At 37.3% G+C, this 19,871-nt stretch overlaps 1 protein-coding gene across 1 annotated transcript in view; it reads right to left on the bottom strand.

Annotated features, from left to right (window-relative positions):
- Window positions 1-456: 456 nt before the first annotated feature.
- The window catches only part of TGS1 (trimethylguanosine synthase 1), a 53,461-nt gene continuing 34,046 nt past the window's right edge, over window positions 457-19,871 (bottom strand). The window contains exons 10-13 of the mRNA XM_037028562.1: window positions 18,832-18,975; window positions 16,859-17,075; window positions 15,910-15,988; window positions 457-881 (exon numbers count right to left, since the gene is read on the bottom strand). Of these exons, the coding sequence (XP_036884457.1) occupies window positions 759-881; window positions 15,910-15,988; window positions 16,859-17,075; window positions 18,832-18,975 (563 nt within the window). The 3' untranslated portion in view covers window positions 457-758. The remainder of the gene's footprint in view (window positions 882-15,909; window positions 15,989-16,858; window positions 17,076-18,831; window positions 18,976-19,871) is intronic.

The following is a 19,871-nucleotide window of genomic DNA, read 5'->3' as shown; positions in this document are numbered from 1 at the left end:
CTTACCATCCTAATGTATAATAATATATTGGGTTGGCCAAAAAGACTTTTTTCCTGTAAAATATAACTTTTTTCATTTTCACCAATAACTTTATTGATTTTTTGAATATGTCGCCTATCTCCCACGTGGCATAACATTGATTGTTCTTAATTAATGTCTCGATTTGATCGCTGTCAACGTGAACTGGTCTACCTAACCATGGAGCATCATCCAGAGAGAAAACTCCAGCACAAAACTTTGCAAACTACTTTTAACACGTTCGATCAGTCACAGCACCCTCCATACACTGCACAAATCCTTTTTTTCCATTTCAGCTGTGCTTTTACCTTTCTTGAAATAATAAAGCATACTATGTCAAAATTGTATATTTTCTTCCATCTTCAATAGTAAAATGACTACACAAAAATTCACCAATTAAGTTTTTTTGAATGCACACTGATATGATAGCTGTCACAATATAATCGTAACAAAATTGTTTCAAATGAAGTTAAAGACAACTAAGTGCTACTACAGCCACCTTATGGAAAAACACCAAATTTTTTGGTCAACCCAATACATAGTTAATGTTACCCAAAAGTCTCTATGTAGTTCAAAGTAGTTCATTAATATTCATCAACCTTCTGTAAGTTTCCATTTTACATGCTGATTTAAGACTACAGGTACAATGTATATCAGTGCATACAGAAGGAAATTTCAAGTCTCTCATCCAAATAAGGTTCTGACCAATTGTATCTTCTTGTCCTTGTACCACCTCACAGTTATGATTCAGAGACTGGTTTTCGAATCAGGTTCCCAAAATAAGCAGTGATTGTCTTCAATTTATTATTAAGAAAGTTTTGTTCTATTTCCACTTGCCCTCCAGGCCCAGCTAAGGATGCCACCTAAAAAAAATGAACAGAAGAAAGTCACACATTCACAATCATGATTTCAAAATAAATTTTTCATTCCTATTTCATCAAATAATAAGACAACTCATCTTTTTATTCAAGTCTGTCCAATAAATGAGGCATCTCAAATGTTCACTCTTACTTTCCAGATATTAATGCACCATTTGCTGGCAGAAATACCTGCTGTTTCAGACACTTTGGATATTACAGGGAAGACCACAGTGCTATGTTATTGTATACAACCCAATCTCTCGAATAACAGAAGCTAAAGAACTCAGAGGAAGAGAAAATGAACAGACCCTCCCCAAATATCAGGTTTATTAAGATAGAAATTTAAAGAATAACTCACTTTCCTGAATGCTTTTGTCCTGTTACCTTAGCTTTAGAATCTTACCCTACCATTCATTCAGCAATATTTACTAAATGCCCACTACACGATACTAGGAATAATATATCAGAGGGCAACGCAGCTATGATCCCACTTTCGTAAGCTCTAGTCTGTACTACCTACTTTTTCCTTCTCTAACTGATCTCTCCCAACTCGGACCACCTCCTCCACCTTCTGCTCTTTTGTGTGTGTATTTTTACCTCCTTCCCAGTCTTTAAAAAATATTTTATTTATTTATTTTTAGAGGGACAGGAAGGTAGAGAAACATTGATGTGTGAGGGAGAGAAACATTGATGTGTGAGAGAAAAAATTGGCTGCCTCTCTCACCACTGTCAACCAGAGCCTTAGGCCACAGCCTAGGTATGTGCTGTGACTGGGAATCAAACTGGCGACCTTACGACGGCTTGCAGGGTGATGCACAACCCAGTGAGCCACACCAGTCAGACCTACCCCCTTTTCATTGGGGTAAAATGTAATGTCCTTTTTGAGGTCTGCTAGAGTACAGTTACCAACCCCTTCACTGGGATGCTAAAAACACCCTCTCCACCTCTACAGAGTTAGCATCACAAGGATGCTTCAAACTAGCAATGTTTTACCCTAAGTTCTTACACAGGTAAAGTTTTGTTTTAGTCCAACATTTATTCATCCAACTTCTTGGATCTTTTAACTATCAAATACATTGCCTTCTAACTCACCATTACATCACAGAAGATCAGTTTATGGAGGCAGCAGTGAGGAATAAAGGAAAGGAGGATGCAGTGGGAAGGGCCCTGAGAGTCACTGAATAGAACCCTGAGTGGTGGAGAAAGGAAATCGCAAAGTACTGTCAGGGACAGGTACAAAATATAGGAGACCTGCTTTTCTGTAATTAATTCTGTAACTGAAATTGGCAAAACTAGTGTATTTTTCCAGAGATGTGCTGTTGGTCTAGTTGGTTTGGAGGCTGCAAAGATCTCTCGTCAGTGGCATTACACGTAATATATCAGCACTGGGCAGAGGAAAGACTTATCGTGCATTCCCAATGTGTATGTAGTTTTTAAAGCATTTCAACTTCCTCTTAGAAAAGAAGCCGCAGACAGAGGAATATGGAAGAAACAACAAGTCATTCTATGGGACATTCTTAAAAGAAAAACAAGTTTGTCCCACTGAGATGGTAAAATGTCAACATTAACCCCGGCCTGCACAGGGAAACAAGAGATGGCTGTTTTTATCAATAGAAACAGATGACAACAAAAGTCAAACACAGTATCTATTAATAACAGTACATCCTACTATTTGCTAATAAAAATATAATGATTAAAGAAAAAGTAGAAATTAAAAATGGTTATCTCAGAGTGGCAATAATTAGGAATGATTATCTTCTGTTCTGGCCTATCATGTCAGTCTGATTTTTCACAAGGGCAAAAACAATTTTGTCTTTAATAAATGGCATTTTGACTAACATATTAAAATATAACTATTTCACAAAAGTTTTCTGTTAAGGTATAAACTAAGTGCAGTATTCTCCCATTCCTTTAACAGTGATTTACTTAAAGAAGGTGAGATTAGCAAACTGAAGTTTTCTGGAGAGGTAGTAGGCAGGGGTTAGGGAAAGAGAGGGGAAGAGAAAGGAAAGAACAGGAAGGGTAAAGAGGACCAAAGTAGAGCTGAATGAACAGCAAAACTTCTGTTACGATGGGTCTAGCAGGAAAAAGGAAAGTCAGAGGGAAATTTTAATGCCAGCTTCACCAGTGATTTGCTGTATTAATAAGACAGAAAGCCACTAAGATAGGCTCCAGCTTTCTACATCTAAAAAATGGGAATACTACCTATCTCCCTAAAAAAAAGCATTTCGTAAGTCATAAATATAAAATCACATTAAAATACATCTTGGAGAAGGTAGGGTGGTTTCTTCTTTTCTCCCTCCCTCCTCCCTCTCTCCTTCCCTCTCTCTCCCCCCTCCCCCCACCCATTATTTAGATGGTTGTTTGAACTTGGGTGATTGGATAAAAAAAGGAATAATGACATGCTTACGTGAGAGGTTCCTGAGATCTATTACAAAACATTTAACAAATTATCTTGCCCTGGCTGGTGTAGCTCAGTGGACTGAGTGCGGGCCTGGGAACCACATGATCGCGGTTCGATTCCCAGTCAGGGCACATGCCTGGGTTGCAGGCCAGTTCCCAGCAGGGGACTCACGAGAAGCAACCATACAATGATATTTCTCTCCTTCTCTCCTTCCCTTCCCCTCTAAAGATAAATAAATAAAATCTAAAAAACCAAAAAAACAAATTACCTTATTCATGAATCTTACATTCTAGCTGGGAGAGTCAGATAATAGACAAATAAAACAAGTATTATTCCTGAAACTGGAGAAAAAGGTGAATCTATGTCAAAATATAATGAGAAGAGATATCTATTTGTGCTTAAAAATAAATTTACAAAAAATGTATTTAATGTTACTTTTAAGTGTTCTAATTAAAAATAATTTTCAACTTTAGCCTTTTGGGTACTTTTTCACATTTTCACAACTACGTATATTTGAAGTTAGAATTTTGGAGTTGCAAAGACTATAAATCTTTATGCAAACTTAATGCCATCAATTTCCAGCTGTCTTTATTTTTCACAAGGACATTTAAGTGGCAAATGTTATTTGGTTTCTTCCCCTTTCTTAGTTAAAGTTTAATAAATTAAGACAGAAAGAGAAATGGAGATAGAGATGGAGATGGAAGGTGTGAGGGGAAAGGATAGGTAGGTAAACAAAGATTAGCAGCTCTGGATTACATGATATGTTTTTGTATATATATATATATATATATATATATATATATATATATATATATATCCATCAGGTTGATTTTTCTATCAGGCAGTAAAGTTGCTTGGGGATAGGGTAACAAGAAATGACTAAAGATCACAATGAGGTTGGTAACTTTAGTAACAGGTAAGGTATATCAGATTTATGAGTCAAACATTCAAAACTGCATTATTCTTCAAAAGCAAACTGATTTAAAGTAAAAATGTATGGTAACTGGATGAATGAGAGAAAATAACTTAAAAACTGGATCTTAATGGCAAAATATATAACATATACAAAGGATAGGAACACTTCATAATAAAGTGACAGTATATCAGAGCAACGGAAAAATGTCCTTTCACTACAAGGAAATTATACCAGGTGAGAATGAAGAGTATCTTTTATGGGGCCCACTGAGCTCTGTCAATTACAGTGACAAGAAGAGCAACCATCTGAAACATTGGCTGTGATTAGAATCCCAATGCCAGCTTCCAGTCAAGATGGTGGCACAGGTAAACTGGTCTCGCCTCCTTGCACAGCCACATCAAAATCACAATTAACTATAGAACAGCCATCACTCAAACTGTCAGAAATTGAGCTGAACAGAAGTCTGACAACTATGGAATTAAAAAAAAACAAAAACCCCATCCAGACTAGTAGGAGGGGTGGAGACACAGAATGGGCTGGTCCCACATCCACGTGTGGTGGATAAAAATTCAAGAGGAGTATTGCCCTGACTGGTGTAGCTCAGTGGATTGAGCACAGGCCTGAGAACCAGAAAAATTCAAGAGGAATACCTTGAGAGTGAGGAGTCCCAGCACCACACCAGGACCCCCAGCCCAGGACTCCAGTGCCAAGAAGGTGAGTCCCCCAAACCTCTGGCTGCAAAATCCAGAGGGGATTGAGTTGGTGGAAGAAACTTCTGGAGTCCCCAGCAGTTCCTCTTAAAAAACTCACACATAGACGTACTCAGACCCAGTCTCTGTGAGTTCCAGCATCAAGGTAGCAGCTTGAAAAGCACCAGTGGCATACAGGGAGGAACTGAACTGCCTGGCATCAGGGCACGCAGAGGCCACTATTCCTTTTCTGAGCCCCCCAGAGCTACAGAGCCACAGAGCCACAGAGCTTGAAGGGTGGGGCCATATCTGAGACTTCATCAACCTGGCTAACACTGTTTGCCCCACCCTGGGGATCCCCAGAGATTCAATTCCACCCATCTTCTGGGACCACCCAAACTGCTTTTCCATATGAATGGCTGGTCTTGGACCATGCTTCACAACTAAGTAAATTCTTTCAAACAAGCAACAGCCAGCCTCAGTGAGCCTTCACTCCCTGTATCTCTTCCTAAGTGGCCCAGGCCCGACACTAGCAGCAGGGAGCCTAGATTCACAGCTTAGCTTTTCCTGGGAATCTCTAAGCCCAGCACAAGCAGCAGCCATCTCCGATTACTTTATAGCTGAGGCAGGGTGACCCCAGGCAAAACACAGGTGGGGGCTGACTTTGACCTGCACCACCCAGAAAACCCCAGGGCCAGCACACCAAATGGACAGCTACAGACCACAGTGTAGCACCACCACCCTTCCCACACCAGCTGATCTTCCAAGGAAGGCAGAGGTTTGTGGTCAGTGGTTACAGCCAGTCCTTGCGGCTGAATGGCCCAGGTAAACCCCTCTTGTTGACCTACCAATAGCAATCAAGGCTCAACTATAAGAGGATGTACTCAGCCCTCACAAAGCGCACTCCTCAAGTACCCAGCTTGGGTGATAGGTGAGGCTGTGCCACATGACACCTACTACATTGGGCCACACTACCAAGACACTGAGTCAAAGTAGCTCTACCTAATATATAGAAACAAACAGAGGTTGACAAAAATGAGAAGACAAAGAAACATGACCCAAATGGAAGAACAGATCAAAACTCTACAAAAAGAACTAAACCAAATGAAGATGAGCAATCCATCAGATGCAGAGTTCAAAACACTGGTTATAAGGATGCTCAAGGAACTTAGCGAGAACCTCAAAAACATAAAAAAGACCCAGTCAGAAATGAAGGATACACTAATTGAAATAAAGAACAATTTGTAGGAAAACAACAGTTGAGTGGATGAAGCCAAGAATCGGATCAATGATTTGGAATATGAGGAAGCAAAAAAATCCATTCAATCAGAAGAAGAAAAAGAATAAAAAACAACAACAAAAAACCCAGGGACAGTATAAACAGCCTCTGGAACAACTTTCAACATGCTTTCAGCATTTCAACATTTGCATCATAGTGGTGCCAGAAGAAGAGAAAGAGCAAGAAACTAAAAATCTATTTGAAAAAATAATGAAGGAAAACTTCCCCATTTTGTTGAAGGAAATAGACATGGAAGTCCAGGAAGCACAGGAGTGCTGAACAAGATGAACCCAAAGAGGCCCATCCAAGACACATCATAATTAAAATGCCAAATGTTAAAGATAAAGAGAGAATCTTAAAAGCAGCAAGAGAAAAGCAGTTAGTAATAATAAGGGCGTTCCCATAAGACTGTCAGCTGATTTCTCAAAAAACAAAAAACAAACTTTGTAGGGTAGAAGGGATTGGTGAGAAACATTCAAACTCATGAAAAGCAGAGACCTACAGCCAAGACTCTTCTGTTCAGCAAAGATATCATTTAGAATACAAGAGCAGGTAAAGAGCTTCCAGACAAAAAGAACCTAAAGGAGTTCATCATCACCAAACCATTATTACATGAAATGTCAAAGGGGCTTATTTGAGAATAAGATCAAAACTATGCAAAATAAAATTAGCAATAAGACATATCTATCAACAATTGAATCTAAAAAACAAACTAAGCAAACAAGAACAAAGACAGAATCATGGATCATAAGACTGTTTTGATGGCTGCCAGATGGGAGGGTGGTGTGGAGGAATGGGTGAAAAGGTGAGGAGATTTAGAAGTACAAATTGGTAATTACAGAATAGACATGGGGATGTAGAGTATAGTATAGGAAATGGAGTGACCAAAGAACCTATATGCATGACCCATGGACTTGACCAATGGTGTGGGGATTGCCTGAGGGAGTGAGTGGTGCTGGGTGGAGGGTGGCAAAGGGGTAAAAATTGGGACAACTGTAATAGTATAATCAATAAAATATAACTAAAAAAGAAACCTACTATATTTTTCTGTATATCATACACTCTCATGTATAATGCGCACCCATGTATTTGGCCCAAACTTTCAGGAAAATAATTTTCTATTTTAATTAAATTTGTTGTTTATTTATACTTATAAACAAAACCAATTATCATATTCAAGGGTATATATTTTGCATACAAATATCATTGCCTTTCAGAGTTATACTTTTAACATATAAGCATAAATAAAAGAATTAAAAACAATTATATAGATACAGAATTAGTACTGCCCTTGTAAAATGCACATCCCAATTTTTCCCTCAAAAATTTGGGTAAAAAAGGTGTGCATGGTACACAGCAAAATACAGTAATACCACACAGGCAAGTGCCTTATTTGAGATTCTGTTCTGTCCTCAAGGTGCTTTCGTTATATACAACAAATAACTATGTAAAAATAAAAGTTGGTTTGTTAAAAATATTTCTAATAAACGGATCTCTGAGAAATAAACAAGAAAATATTTTTATCAGTAGAAAACCAGTCAATACTTAAGCATTCATAATTACTAAAATTAGTTCTATTTCTCTGCATATGGTAAACAGAAATAACATTTCTATGCTTAAGTGAGTAATCTTAATTTTTTTTGCTGACAAGTATTCATATAACTTAAATGATACCTCAAGCTCTTACAGATACCTCAAGCTCTTTACAGATTTCTTGTTTCTTTTTTCAAGTATTTACTTGTTGATTAAAGCAAATATGACTTCAAAAAGTTAACATGTCAACAGGAACATACTGATGATAGGTCAAAATAACTTTGCTGGGCATCAGAATTCACTTACATTGCTCTCTTAGGAGAAGGCTACCAATACCAAGGTCAGGAAGCCTTGTCCTTTACCTGTTTTCAGAGCCAGATCCTGAAAACATGGACAAATTGCATAAAGCACAACAGACCAGAGTCAGGAAGCCCTTGGCTAATCGCAAAAGTCTTGTACATAGCACTGTGTGGCATCCTTCTGTTTTTTTTATCTACACCACTTACTGAAAGAGTTTACCCAAAGGTGTGCAGGAAACATAAGCTTGTGTTCTGGGGCACTTGTGCCTTTCCAATTAGACTGACAAGGCCAGTTTCATAGTCCCAAGCTGATCAATTGAATCCCTAGCTGCAATGTATCATTAGGCAGTGGATTTACTAAGAAGACAGACAGATGATCTAAAAACCTAGGTACCAGTTACTAGGAGATACAGCTCCGCAGCAGTCGTCTTTCATTTTGTGTTGAATTTTTAGCCCTTTGTTGTCTTCCTCATCAATCAGGAATATTACAGAACGGATTAAACTGAAATTCTCTACAATTCTCTTTGCTTTTCTTGTCACAATTTCTATCCACTACTCCGAACCTTATGGTGGGCACTGTGAGAAGAGATGAATCTGTTACTCACCTCCCCACCCCCACAGTAATGAATACCTTGTCAGTGGGAGACAGCACTCTAATTACGCCACTGTTAGTCAAAATGACTGGGCAAATCACTAAACTTCCCAGTTTTACTCAATAAAATGAGGCTTTATAACCTGACTTGCTTACTCCCAAGTTGTTATGATGATCAATGAGAATGTACAGGGAAACCCTACAAACTGTACGTATACCATTAAGACAAACATTTATTAAGCTCTGACATTGTATATATATAAATGTAGCATACTAGTCTGTTTCAGGATGAATTTACTTTTGAGTTTGCTGAGTTTTAAACGCTGGGTATTTTCACCTTAGGCAGTTGTAGAATTTACTGTTCTTGCATGTACCGAAAACCCAATCCAGTCCTTAGCTTCCTTTTTACTCTCCTGCTTCTAGTGTCTACATCTGGAGTAAGGGCCCCCCACTTGTTGGGATGACTTTATTATGTAGAGCACATGGATAGAGTTTTGCCATTAGAGCAGAATTTGACCGTAGAAATTTCATTTGGAAAAATTTGACACAAGTTTTAATCAATCCTAATATTTATAAACCAATAAGGCCCCGATTTTAAAAAATTAAATAAACAGTATTATAGCTTAGAATGAATATAGGCAAGGAAATTAGTACATTTTTATTGTATTCAGCCAAAAACAAACACTAAAAATGCTAATGAATTGAATTTAGTTGTATTTAAAATGATTCTTCCAAATGCTATTACCCAGTAGTCTCTACATTTACAGTTTTCATTATTCAAATGCATTTACGTAACTGTATTCTTTTATATAGTGAGTTTAAGAAATTTTACCCATAAAATAAGCCCCTTCTTTCTTCCTGCTTCCTTAATAAACTATTAGAAGTGTGATTTGCTACAGATGGGAACCTTTCCCTCCTAGTCACTCTACACTGGCTCTCATGGGAGAACTCCACCAACTAGAAAGGGGAGCTCTCTTGACTAAATCTAACATCAACTTCTATACTTAAAGATACAACTTAATCACAGGATAAGTTTTACCTACGATACTGGGTCAATTTGTAAATATTTCCTCCTTTTATCAGGAAATAAAATAGGTAGGATTTTGCCTAAGTGTTACCATAACGCCTGTCTGCAGGTGGTCACGGGAGGGTGGGGAATGCCTACCAGATAAATGCCAAAATTACACGCTGCAGGGCCTCCTAGTTAACTTTTCAACACAGTTCTTAGGGATGATGCTCAGTGTTGCTCTGTTCTCTGTACTGGTCTGAATACATTATTTTTAAACAGGCAATTTGAATTAATTTGACCTGAAAAGTACGAATGTTATCACTTTTCTGGGGCTAGACATTACAGGTATGAGATCAAACAAGGAAAAGGAGGTACTACATCAAACCAATCAGGAGTCGCTCCTCTGGTCATTCCCATGTCTGCCCAGCAGACAGACCCCTCCGTCAGAGATTCCACAAACAGGGACTGCACACAAATACGGTGTCTGACAACCACTGCTGGGTAGCTTCCTTGGGGAGACTAACCCATTCTACTGCTCAGAGACCTCTATCCATGTCATACGTGTTTACTACTCAAAAGAGAAGCTTTCATGGTTGGAAAGCATGACAGACTGACAGTTAACATTGGCTGCAATTTTATGGCTATGAAAGGGAAAAATGAAGAAAACATTAAGATTTAGGCATCGAGTAGAAAAAAATACATTTACCATGGGCTCTTGAATTTAATCTAATCAGTTCCCAACTTTCTACAGTGAGTGCAGGGAGATACAATTTCCATCACGAGAGCCTACTGCAAAAAGAGTTCTAAATCATTCGACATGTGAGTTTGATAGTGAAAAGTCTAGATAATAAGAGATATATGTCCTCAGAGAGAAAAAGGGAATGAGACATCAAGGTAAGAGTGAACCTAGAAAAATATTTTACTAGATACAGAAAATAATTAGACTCATTTCCTACATGGAAAGACTGGCAGACAAGTTACATTTATAGCATCCATGGTCGGTATAACCTCCCTAAATATAAATATTATCCAGAGTACAAATCTCCCTGGATTGGAAACTAATGTTCTTTTCAGATATTTCTATGGGGGAAATGCGGCCTAAATTTTAAACTGCAGACTCATAAATTTTGGGAACCTTACCTATTTTTAAGTTTAGAAATTCTAAATATCCCTTAACAAAAAGCTGACTTCTCTGTAACTCTGCTCTCTCTCACATTTAAAAAATACTACTTACAGATATTCTTAATTTTAAAAAAGAAAAGTTGATTTCCCACTGTAATTTGATCCGAATTCAATACAATATACTTGAAATCTCAAGGTTCCTTTCTTACTTTTACTGTAGTATTTTCTAGTGTCATTACTCCCTCTAGAGGTAGGAAATGTGAATGAACTACCAACAGTAATTTGGTAGGTTTCTGAAGTAAACCAAAAACACCTGTATAAAACAAAACAAAACAAAATAAATTTTTTTCCTTGAGCTACAGTTCATTTAGAAAAAAATTTATTTACTGTAACTGTTAAAATAATTTCCCAATGTTAATGAAGTATTCAAATCAGCCCACCTAATATTTAATATGAAGATAATCTAGCTTTTTAAGAGACTAGTTACAGAGCATACTTACATATGAAAAAGGTAAGAATTATGGAATCAATGCGTTCAACCTTACTGGGATTCTAAAATGCAGTTCTGAGTCACAGATGTGAGTAGCAGATATTAGGTTTAATATCACATTTGTTATAAAGGTGCATGAAGCAAGTGACAATGCTTTTTCTTGTAACTGGTGCAACAAATAGTATTTAGAGAGGCCTAACGTTTAGGCACAAAGGCTCATAAACGGATAACAGGTAGTGAGATGTAACTTCATCTTCTAACTCACAGAGTAAGAGCTCAGGCTTTGTAACTGTTATTTACTCTTCTTTTAACACAGAGACTGCAACTCTGAGAGCACATAACAATCACTTGGGGGTTTTAAAAAAATGTATGCCTGGGCTTCATCCTAGAAAAGAAATTGGAGAGACTCTTTCTCAGTGGAGCAGGGTATCAGTTGTTTTAAAAGCTACTTAGCTAAAACTATAAAACTCTTAGAAGAAAATATAGGGGGAAATGACAATGAATTTGACAATGATTTCTTGGATATGACATCAAAAGCACAGGCAACACACAGAAAAAAGATCAGTTGAACTTCCTAAAAATCAAAAACTTCCATAAGGCAAAGGACACTATCAAGATAGTAAAAAGGCTATCTTTTTCTCCATGGAACAGGAGAAAATACTGGTCAAGCCTACATCTGATAAGAGATTAGTATCTAGAACACATGCACACACAGTCAACATCACTACTCACTGGGGAAATGAAAATCAAAACCACAATATAATACCATTTTATCCACATCAGTAAGGCTGTTATCAAACAACAACCTCCAGAAAATAACACCTATTAGCAAGAATGTGGAGAAGTAGGAAGTTACAATTGACTAACATTATAATGTCCTCACTGGGTTCGTACCATAATCATTTATTTTAATCATGTTCTTTTTTTCCCCTAATAAAATTGGATGTAGTGTAGTAACTGCCTCATAAAGGGCCAATGATGTCTTTATTTCATGCTTTTGTTGAATTTTTAATAAGCACTCACTACCTACTGCCTAGTGCTATGCATCTGTTAAATCTTTTGTCTTTCATATTCTACAATTTACAGGTGTTGCTAGGGGTGGGTTTTTCCTTTCCTGCCTGATACTCTGAGAACCGACCCTGTCATTCTGAGCTTTTTCATCTTATTCATGAGAAATATCTTTATCTTTATTATTTGTTCAACTGTATTCTCCTTACTATCTTTTTTCCTTTTTCTGGAACATTTCTTCTGTGGGTGTGTCTTCCTCAACTGTATTTTCTGGTGTTCTGTCTCTTTTTTCCTTCTGAGAGAATACCTCAATCTTGTCATTCCTCAGGTGTATACATTCTGTTATCTACTCCATCTATTGTGTTTTTTAGTTCAATCACTACATTCTTTTAAAAATATTTTAAATTATTGTTCAAGTACAGTTTTCTGCCTTTCCCCCCGACCCCAGCCCAACACCCCAGCCCTCCCCACCTCCCTCCTGTTTCTACATCCCACCCTGTATTGTCTATGTGTCCTTTATACTTGTTCCTGTAAACCCCTCACCCTTTTCCCTGAAATTCCCTCCCTTCTCCTCTCTGGACACTGTCAGCCTGTTCTCTATTTCAGTGTCTTTGGCTATATTTTGCTTGCTTGTTTGTTTTGTTGTTTAGGTTCCTGTTAAAGGTGAGATCATATGGTATTTGTCTTTCACCGCCTGGCTTATTTCACTTAGCATAATGCTCTCCAGTTCCATCTATGTTGTTGCAAAAGGTAGGAGCTCCTTCTTTCTTTCTGCTGCATAGAATTCCATTGTGTATATGTACCATAGTTTTTTGATCTATTCATTTACTGACGGGCACTTAGGCTGCTTCCAGTGCTTGGCTATTGTCAGTTGTGCTGCTATGAACATTGGGGAGCATAGGTTCTTTTGGATTGGTGTTTCAGGGTTCTTAGGATATAATCCTAGCAGTGGAATTGCTGAGTCAAAAGGCAGATTCATTTTTAGTTTTCTTAGAAAATTCCATACTGTTTTCCATAGTGGCTGCACCAGTCTGGTCCCACCAACAGTGAACTAGGGTCCCCTTTCCCCCACAACCTCTCTCCAACACTTGTTGTTTGTTGCTTTGTTTATGATGGCCATTCTCAATGGTGTAAGGTGGTATCTCATTGTGGTTTTAATTTGCATCTCTGATAGCTAGCGATATTGAACATCTTTTCATGTCTCTGGACCCTCTGTGTGTCCTTCTTGGAGAAGTGTCTGTTCAAGTCCTTTGCCTATTTTTTAATTGGATTGCTTGTCTTCTTAGAGTGGAGTCGTGTGAGTTCTTTGTATATTTTGGAGATCAAACCTTCATATGAGGTATCATTGGCAAATGTTTTCCCACATAGTTGGTTCTTTTATTTTAATACTGTTTTCTTTAGCCATGCAGAAGCTTTTTATTTTGATGAGATCTCATTCGTTTATTCTTTCCTTTGTGTCCCTTGCTCTAGGGGACATCTGAGTGAAAATGTTGCTGCATGAAATATCTGGGATTTTCCTGTCTATGTTCTCCTCTAGGACTTTCATAGTGTCACAACTTATATTTAAATCTTTTGTCCACCTTGAATTTATTTTTGTGTATGGTGTAAATTGGTGCTTGAGTTGCATTTTTTTGCACGTAGCTGTCCAGACCTCTAAATACCATTTGTTGAAGAGGCTATTTTTACTCCATTTTATGCTGCTGTCCCCTTTGTGGAAAATTAATTGATGGTAGAGATTTGGGTTTGTTTCTGGGCTCTCTGTTCTGTTCCATTGGTCTATGTGCCTGTTTTTATGTCAGTACCAGGCTGTTTTGATTACAGTGGCCTTGTAATACAGTTTGATATCAGGCATGGTGATACCTCCTGCTCTGTTGTTCTTTCTCAAAAGTGCAGCAGCTATTTGTGGTTATTTATGGTTCCATATACATTTTTGAAGTGGTAGTTGTCTATCTGTGAAATACGCCATTGGTACGTTAATAGGTATTACATTGAATCTATAAACTGCTTTGGGTAGTATGGACATTTTGATGATGTTAATTCTTCTGATCCAGGAACACAGTATATGTTTCCATTTGTTTATGTCTTCCTTGATTTTTTTCTTCAGTGTTGTGTAGTTTTCTGAGTACAGGCCTTTTACCTCCTTAGTTAGGTTTATTCCTAGGTATTTTATTTTTCTTGTTGCTATATCAAATGGGATTTTTTCTTCATTTCTGCTTCTGATGTTGGTATACAAAAATGCCTTTGATTTCTGGATATTGACTTTGTATCCCGCTGTTTTGCCAAATTCATTTATAGATTGAGCAGTTTTTTTTTTGGCAGAATCTATACAATCATTATATTCTTTATGCTTATTATTTCTGTATTTGTCACTTTTTTCATTTTGACATTATTATAAGAAGTTTACATTCTTAATCTATTTTATTCTTTATATACACAGTGATACAATTTATAATCCAGTCTGTTTTTCTTCCATGAAATACTTATGATCCTCAAATGTCTTAGTGGGTATTGATGATTCATGAGGAATGCAAAAGGACAAAGGACAGGCCAGAATCCAGTGAGTGTCAAACTGGCTGCATTTGAGAATCACTGGGGACACTTGTAAAAAACTGGGACTACACAGTCCTACCCCAGAAATTGATCCAGCCATTTTTTTAAAAATCTCCCGGGTCACTGTAATGTACACCCTGTTTTGAGAACCACTGTCGAAGTCTGTGCCAGCCCCAATGGTAACTTCAAGGGGTGAAGGTGGGTAAGCTCTGGGGTTGCACACCCAGGCACCACAGAGGGCAGTTCTTTATCACAAAATACCATCTCAAGACAAGGCTCCCCCACACCCAAGATTATAGATTTTTCTCTTCCTCCTGTCAGAAACCAGATCTACTCGCTTATACTGGACATATTTTCACATTAATCTGTTATACTTCCTGTCCTTGGCTTAAGTGTTTAGTCTTTGGAACACTGGCTTTCACCTGCAAATTAGAATTACCTTAGCGGTTTTGTTTTTTTAATAATGGTAAAATGTACATAAAATTTACCATAAAGCATCTTTAACCATAGTTTGGGGTCAGTAAATACGTTCACATTTTTGTGCAACCATCACCACCATCAGAACTTTTTCCCATCTTTCCAAATTGAAACTCTGTGCCTGTTAAACACTAACTGCATCACCCTCACCAACCAGCCCCTGGCAATCCCCAGTCTACTTTCTGTTTCCACAAAATTTTGACTACTCTCTGTACCTCATATAAGTGGAATCATACAATATTTGTACTTTTGTGTCTTGCTTATTTCACTTAGTATAATCTCTTGAATGTTCATCCTTGTTAGAGCATATATGAGAATTTCCTTTCTTTTTATGGCCAAGTAATATTCTATAGTCTGTAGATACCACATTTGTTTATTCATTCATCGGTGGGCATTTTGGGTTTCTGCCTTTTGGATGTTGCTAAAAATGTTGCTGTGAACATGGATATACAAACATTTATTCTAGTCCCTGCTTTCACTTCTTTTGAGTATATAATCAGAAGTAGAATTGGCAGATCATAAAGTAATTCTGTACTTTTCTGAGGATTACCATACTGTTCTCCATAGCAGCTAAACCATTTCACATTCCCACCAGCAATTCATAACTTTGAAACAGTTATATCTGTTACAAAGGCTCATAGAAGTTTTGCAGTAATGGCTTACCTGGTCAATATCAGCATTTCTTGGAAGAAAATAAACAATATTATTAGTGATCTTCTGGGAAAGTCTGAAAATTTCAAAGGTGGACAACAGTTAAGGAAAAGTGACAAGAACAGCAGTTAATTTCTGATCAAGTTGTTTTCTTGTATCGTAACTCAAATGTATTTTGATGTGTGCTTAATAACGCACACGTTTAAATTAAGTAGCTGACTTTGTAACTCAGAAGTACACTATCCCTGACAGGTCAGAGGTTAGAAATTAAAGCCATTTTTCATTTGTCTTAGTGGTAGACAACTAAGAGTCAGAAAATACACATGCTTTCTCCTCCTGCCATTTCCTAGTTTGTGTACAAACAGAACAGGAAAGCACAATACTACCTCTTTCCAGTAAGAAATAAAGATAAATAACTGTTCGTTATATCTACATTCTAAATTTTAAGTACGAATTTAGAAACATATTTCCTGTTAGAATCAAAGAGATGACTCCTCTGGAGAGCAGAGAGAAAGGGACAAATAATATAAATGCTATTTTTTATGAAACAAAGGCTTGCTTCAGTATTTTGGAAGAGTAACTAGAAAGATTTCAAGATAAACAGAGAATTAGCACAGGTATGAGTGGAAGAGTAGTCAAATCCGCACTTTAGTAACAGGTCTCCACAAAATTCCCAATTTCCAGACAACAATTCTAAATAATTAATGCTTTCTCATTCTTGTTTTGTAACTATAAAAATAGATAGTAACCAAGAGAAATATCTCACACATGCGCTGTAACTTTTAGAGGTCTATCACCAGTTAACTTTTTCATATGTGTCTTTTATGTAAAAGAAACCAGGCTCTATCAAATACTACTAGATCTTCTCTTCCTTACTAATTTCTCTCTTTCAAACACAAACATGCAACCTTTCCTCTCTACAACCACTGTTGAGAAAACTCTTCGAACTGCCAAAGGATATCCATCAGGAGACATCATTGTCCTAATGTCAAAGGTCTCTGCAGTGGCGTAGTCTGGCCCTCCCCAAGGGGGACTGAGGAACACAACATCGGCTTTTAGACGAGAAGCCAGCAGCAGGAAATCTCCACAGATGAACTCGATCTTGTCTGCTATCCCATAAACTTCTGCATTATTGCGAGCAAGATCAATCTTAACAGGATCAATATCAATGGCAATCACTAAAAATGGAAACATGAAAGATAAGTCAAATGATACTGATTAGTAGTTACATGGAATAGTTCATCTTCTGATCAGTGTGTCTATTTAATTACAAAAATCTTTTTCTGAAGACACAGGGAGATTTGGTCTCACACATCGCCAAGAGTTGCCACTGAGTATCTACTGAGCGACAAACAGGTGGTCAGCACTGTGCTTTGTGCAGGGGACAGGAGGAGCAGCAAACACATGGAAAGGCCCCTCACTCTGTAAAGCCTATAAATGCTAAGATTTCAAAAAAGACCAATCTGCTCAAAATCAGGCAACTACCAAAGAAGACAAATTTGACAGCTTCCGCAGAAAAGCAAAATAAAATAAGCTTTGACAAACCTTTTTAGCCAACTTATGAAGAAGAATGTAAAAGTCTGCTGATGACGTTTAATGAGAAATTTTAGGTAGAAGGAACAGACAACCTTATGTTTTCACCAAATGGGCTTTCATTTGATTTACTGCAATTTCATAATTAGCAATGCAAACATAAGTTAAATTTAGCTCATTCATGTCTTGCAGCAAGTGCATCTGTATATGCAGCAGTGGGTTACTGGCAATATTTTATATTTGGAAGGGCTAAGTGGAACCTGATGCATACACCATGGTTGCCGAGGAAACATAGCTGTTTTCCAGACATGGTGGTTTCAAATTTGTTAACACTTTTGAGAAATAATACACAAAATAAACTTGAACAATAAATATAAGCACCAATTGTATGTTGCAAAAATCATGCATTTACAAATGCTATTTTTGTGTTCTAAATAAACTAAAATTCATATTTATAAGAGAAAAGATAAATATGTCCTTTTCAGCTGTGCAATCTGCTACATTGATAGTACAGAGAGAAAGATGCTGACACTACCAAAAATTCAATGAAAAAATGACTTTAAACATCAAATATATTCAGTTAATCTTCATTTTTATGACTCCCTTGGAAGCTGAGTTTGTTTTCAAGCCTGACAGAATGCAAGAACTCAGTGTCCTCACCTATAACTCAAATGCTGACAAATGTTGGATAACACTATATCGGACTGCATGGTCCAATAATGGGAGCCACTAGCCACATGTGGCTATTACCTTTAAATTATCAAAATTAAATAATGTTACGAATTTAGCTTCTTAGTCACATGGTCTCATTTCATGCCCTGGCTGGTGTGGCTTAGTGGGTTGCGTGCCGGCCTGTGAACCAAAGGGCTGCTGGTTCGATTTCCAGTCAGGGCACATGCCTGGGTTATAGACCAGCTTCCCAGTAGGGGGTACTTAAGAGGAAACTACATATTGATGTATCTCTCCCTCTCATTCTCCCCACCTTCCCCCTCTCTAAAAATAAATAAAATCTTAAAAAAAAATAAAATGATGTCCAAAGTCATAATAATAGTGAGTGGCAAAACTGAGATTCCCTGTCTATTCTTCTTTTCTTCTAGAGCATAGTCTTCCCATTTTAATGTTTTATTTTTCTGTTATGTTTTAATCTTGGCTCCACCAAACTGGAACTGTGTAATTACTTCACAAGATGGTTGACTAAATAAATTAACAAATATTAAGCACATACACTAATATGACAGAAAGTATATACTTCATATATGCTAGCTATTACTATTTTAAATATCTGGAATTAATTATTAAGTGCATATTAAATGTTAGTAAAAACAAGGTGAAGCAAAATGAAACATTTACTAAATAAACTATATAATTTACTTTTCTTCCTTTGATGGCTTGGCTAATTACCTCTCTTTCCAGTTAAGGCAAACTGAATGGTATTTCCTCCAACTCCACAAAATGCATCCACTACAATGTCACACTTGAAGGACTGACTGACCCGGCCAGCGATGTGTTCAGCAATCTTTTCAGGTGTAACTGAAAACCAGCCCTCTGCAAAGGAAGAGTATTTCTGTTAAATTAAGATGTTCAATTTCAAGAAGCTAAGGCAAGAATAAACATAGCAAACACTACCATGTAACATATACTAAAAAAAAAAACCCTTTGTTCTCTTTTCAAGACTATAAATAACCTAGTTTTAAAGAAAAGTTCGACAAAGCTTGTTACAAAAAAGAAGTACATTCCCATTCTCATTTTCCATGGAAACTAACCACCTTAATCCTGGCCTGATTCTTCTGCGATATATCTCCAATAACTGAGTGTGATTCTAATTTTTATGTCTGAAGTATTAACTCCTGACTGTCTAGTATAGAAAATAAAAAGTTAGTCATTCTAATCGGCCAACTCCCCAAACTCCACTGAGTTTCCCAATTAATTCATTCCTAATGAGGAAGCAAGGAACCAGATTTGTACTGGATACTTTAGAAAAATGCAAACATTTCTAAAGGGCCAGGAAAAGCAAGGAGTTACAGCAAAAGCTGCAAAACTGCAGGAGTAGCAGAACCAGCATCACTTTCAGAAATGAGGACCCATGTCCACCCCAGAAGAAGGAAGGCACTGCCCTCCTTTTGCAATAGAAGAAATACATGTTTTTAAGAAAGGTATTTCTCTGATGCACCAATTTTCCTGTTTCTTTTTTCTTACCAAGACGTTAAATAGTTTCTCATTGCTGAAAGAAAAAAAAAACAGTACCTCGTTTTACAGAATTTAAAAGTTGTTCTGTTATGTTTATTGATTTTTTAGAGAGAAAGGGGGAGAGAGAGAAACACTGATGTGAGAGAGAAACAGGGACTAACTGCCTCCCATACGTGCTCCGACTGGGGCTAGAACCTGCCATCTAGGTATGCACCCTGACTGGGAATCAACCCACAAGCTTTTAGTGTACAAGA

The sequence above is a fragment of the Sturnira hondurensis genome, unplaced genomic scaffold (genome assembly GCF_014824575.4).
Source record: "Sturnira hondurensis isolate 20B ecotype Veracruz unplaced genomic scaffold, ASM1482457v3 Scaffold0020080, whole genome shotgun sequence".
NCBI lineage: Eukaryota > Metazoa > Chordata > Mammalia > Chiroptera > Phyllostomidae > Sturnira > Sturnira hondurensis.
This window is presented reverse-complemented; position numbering and strand designations above follow the sequence as displayed.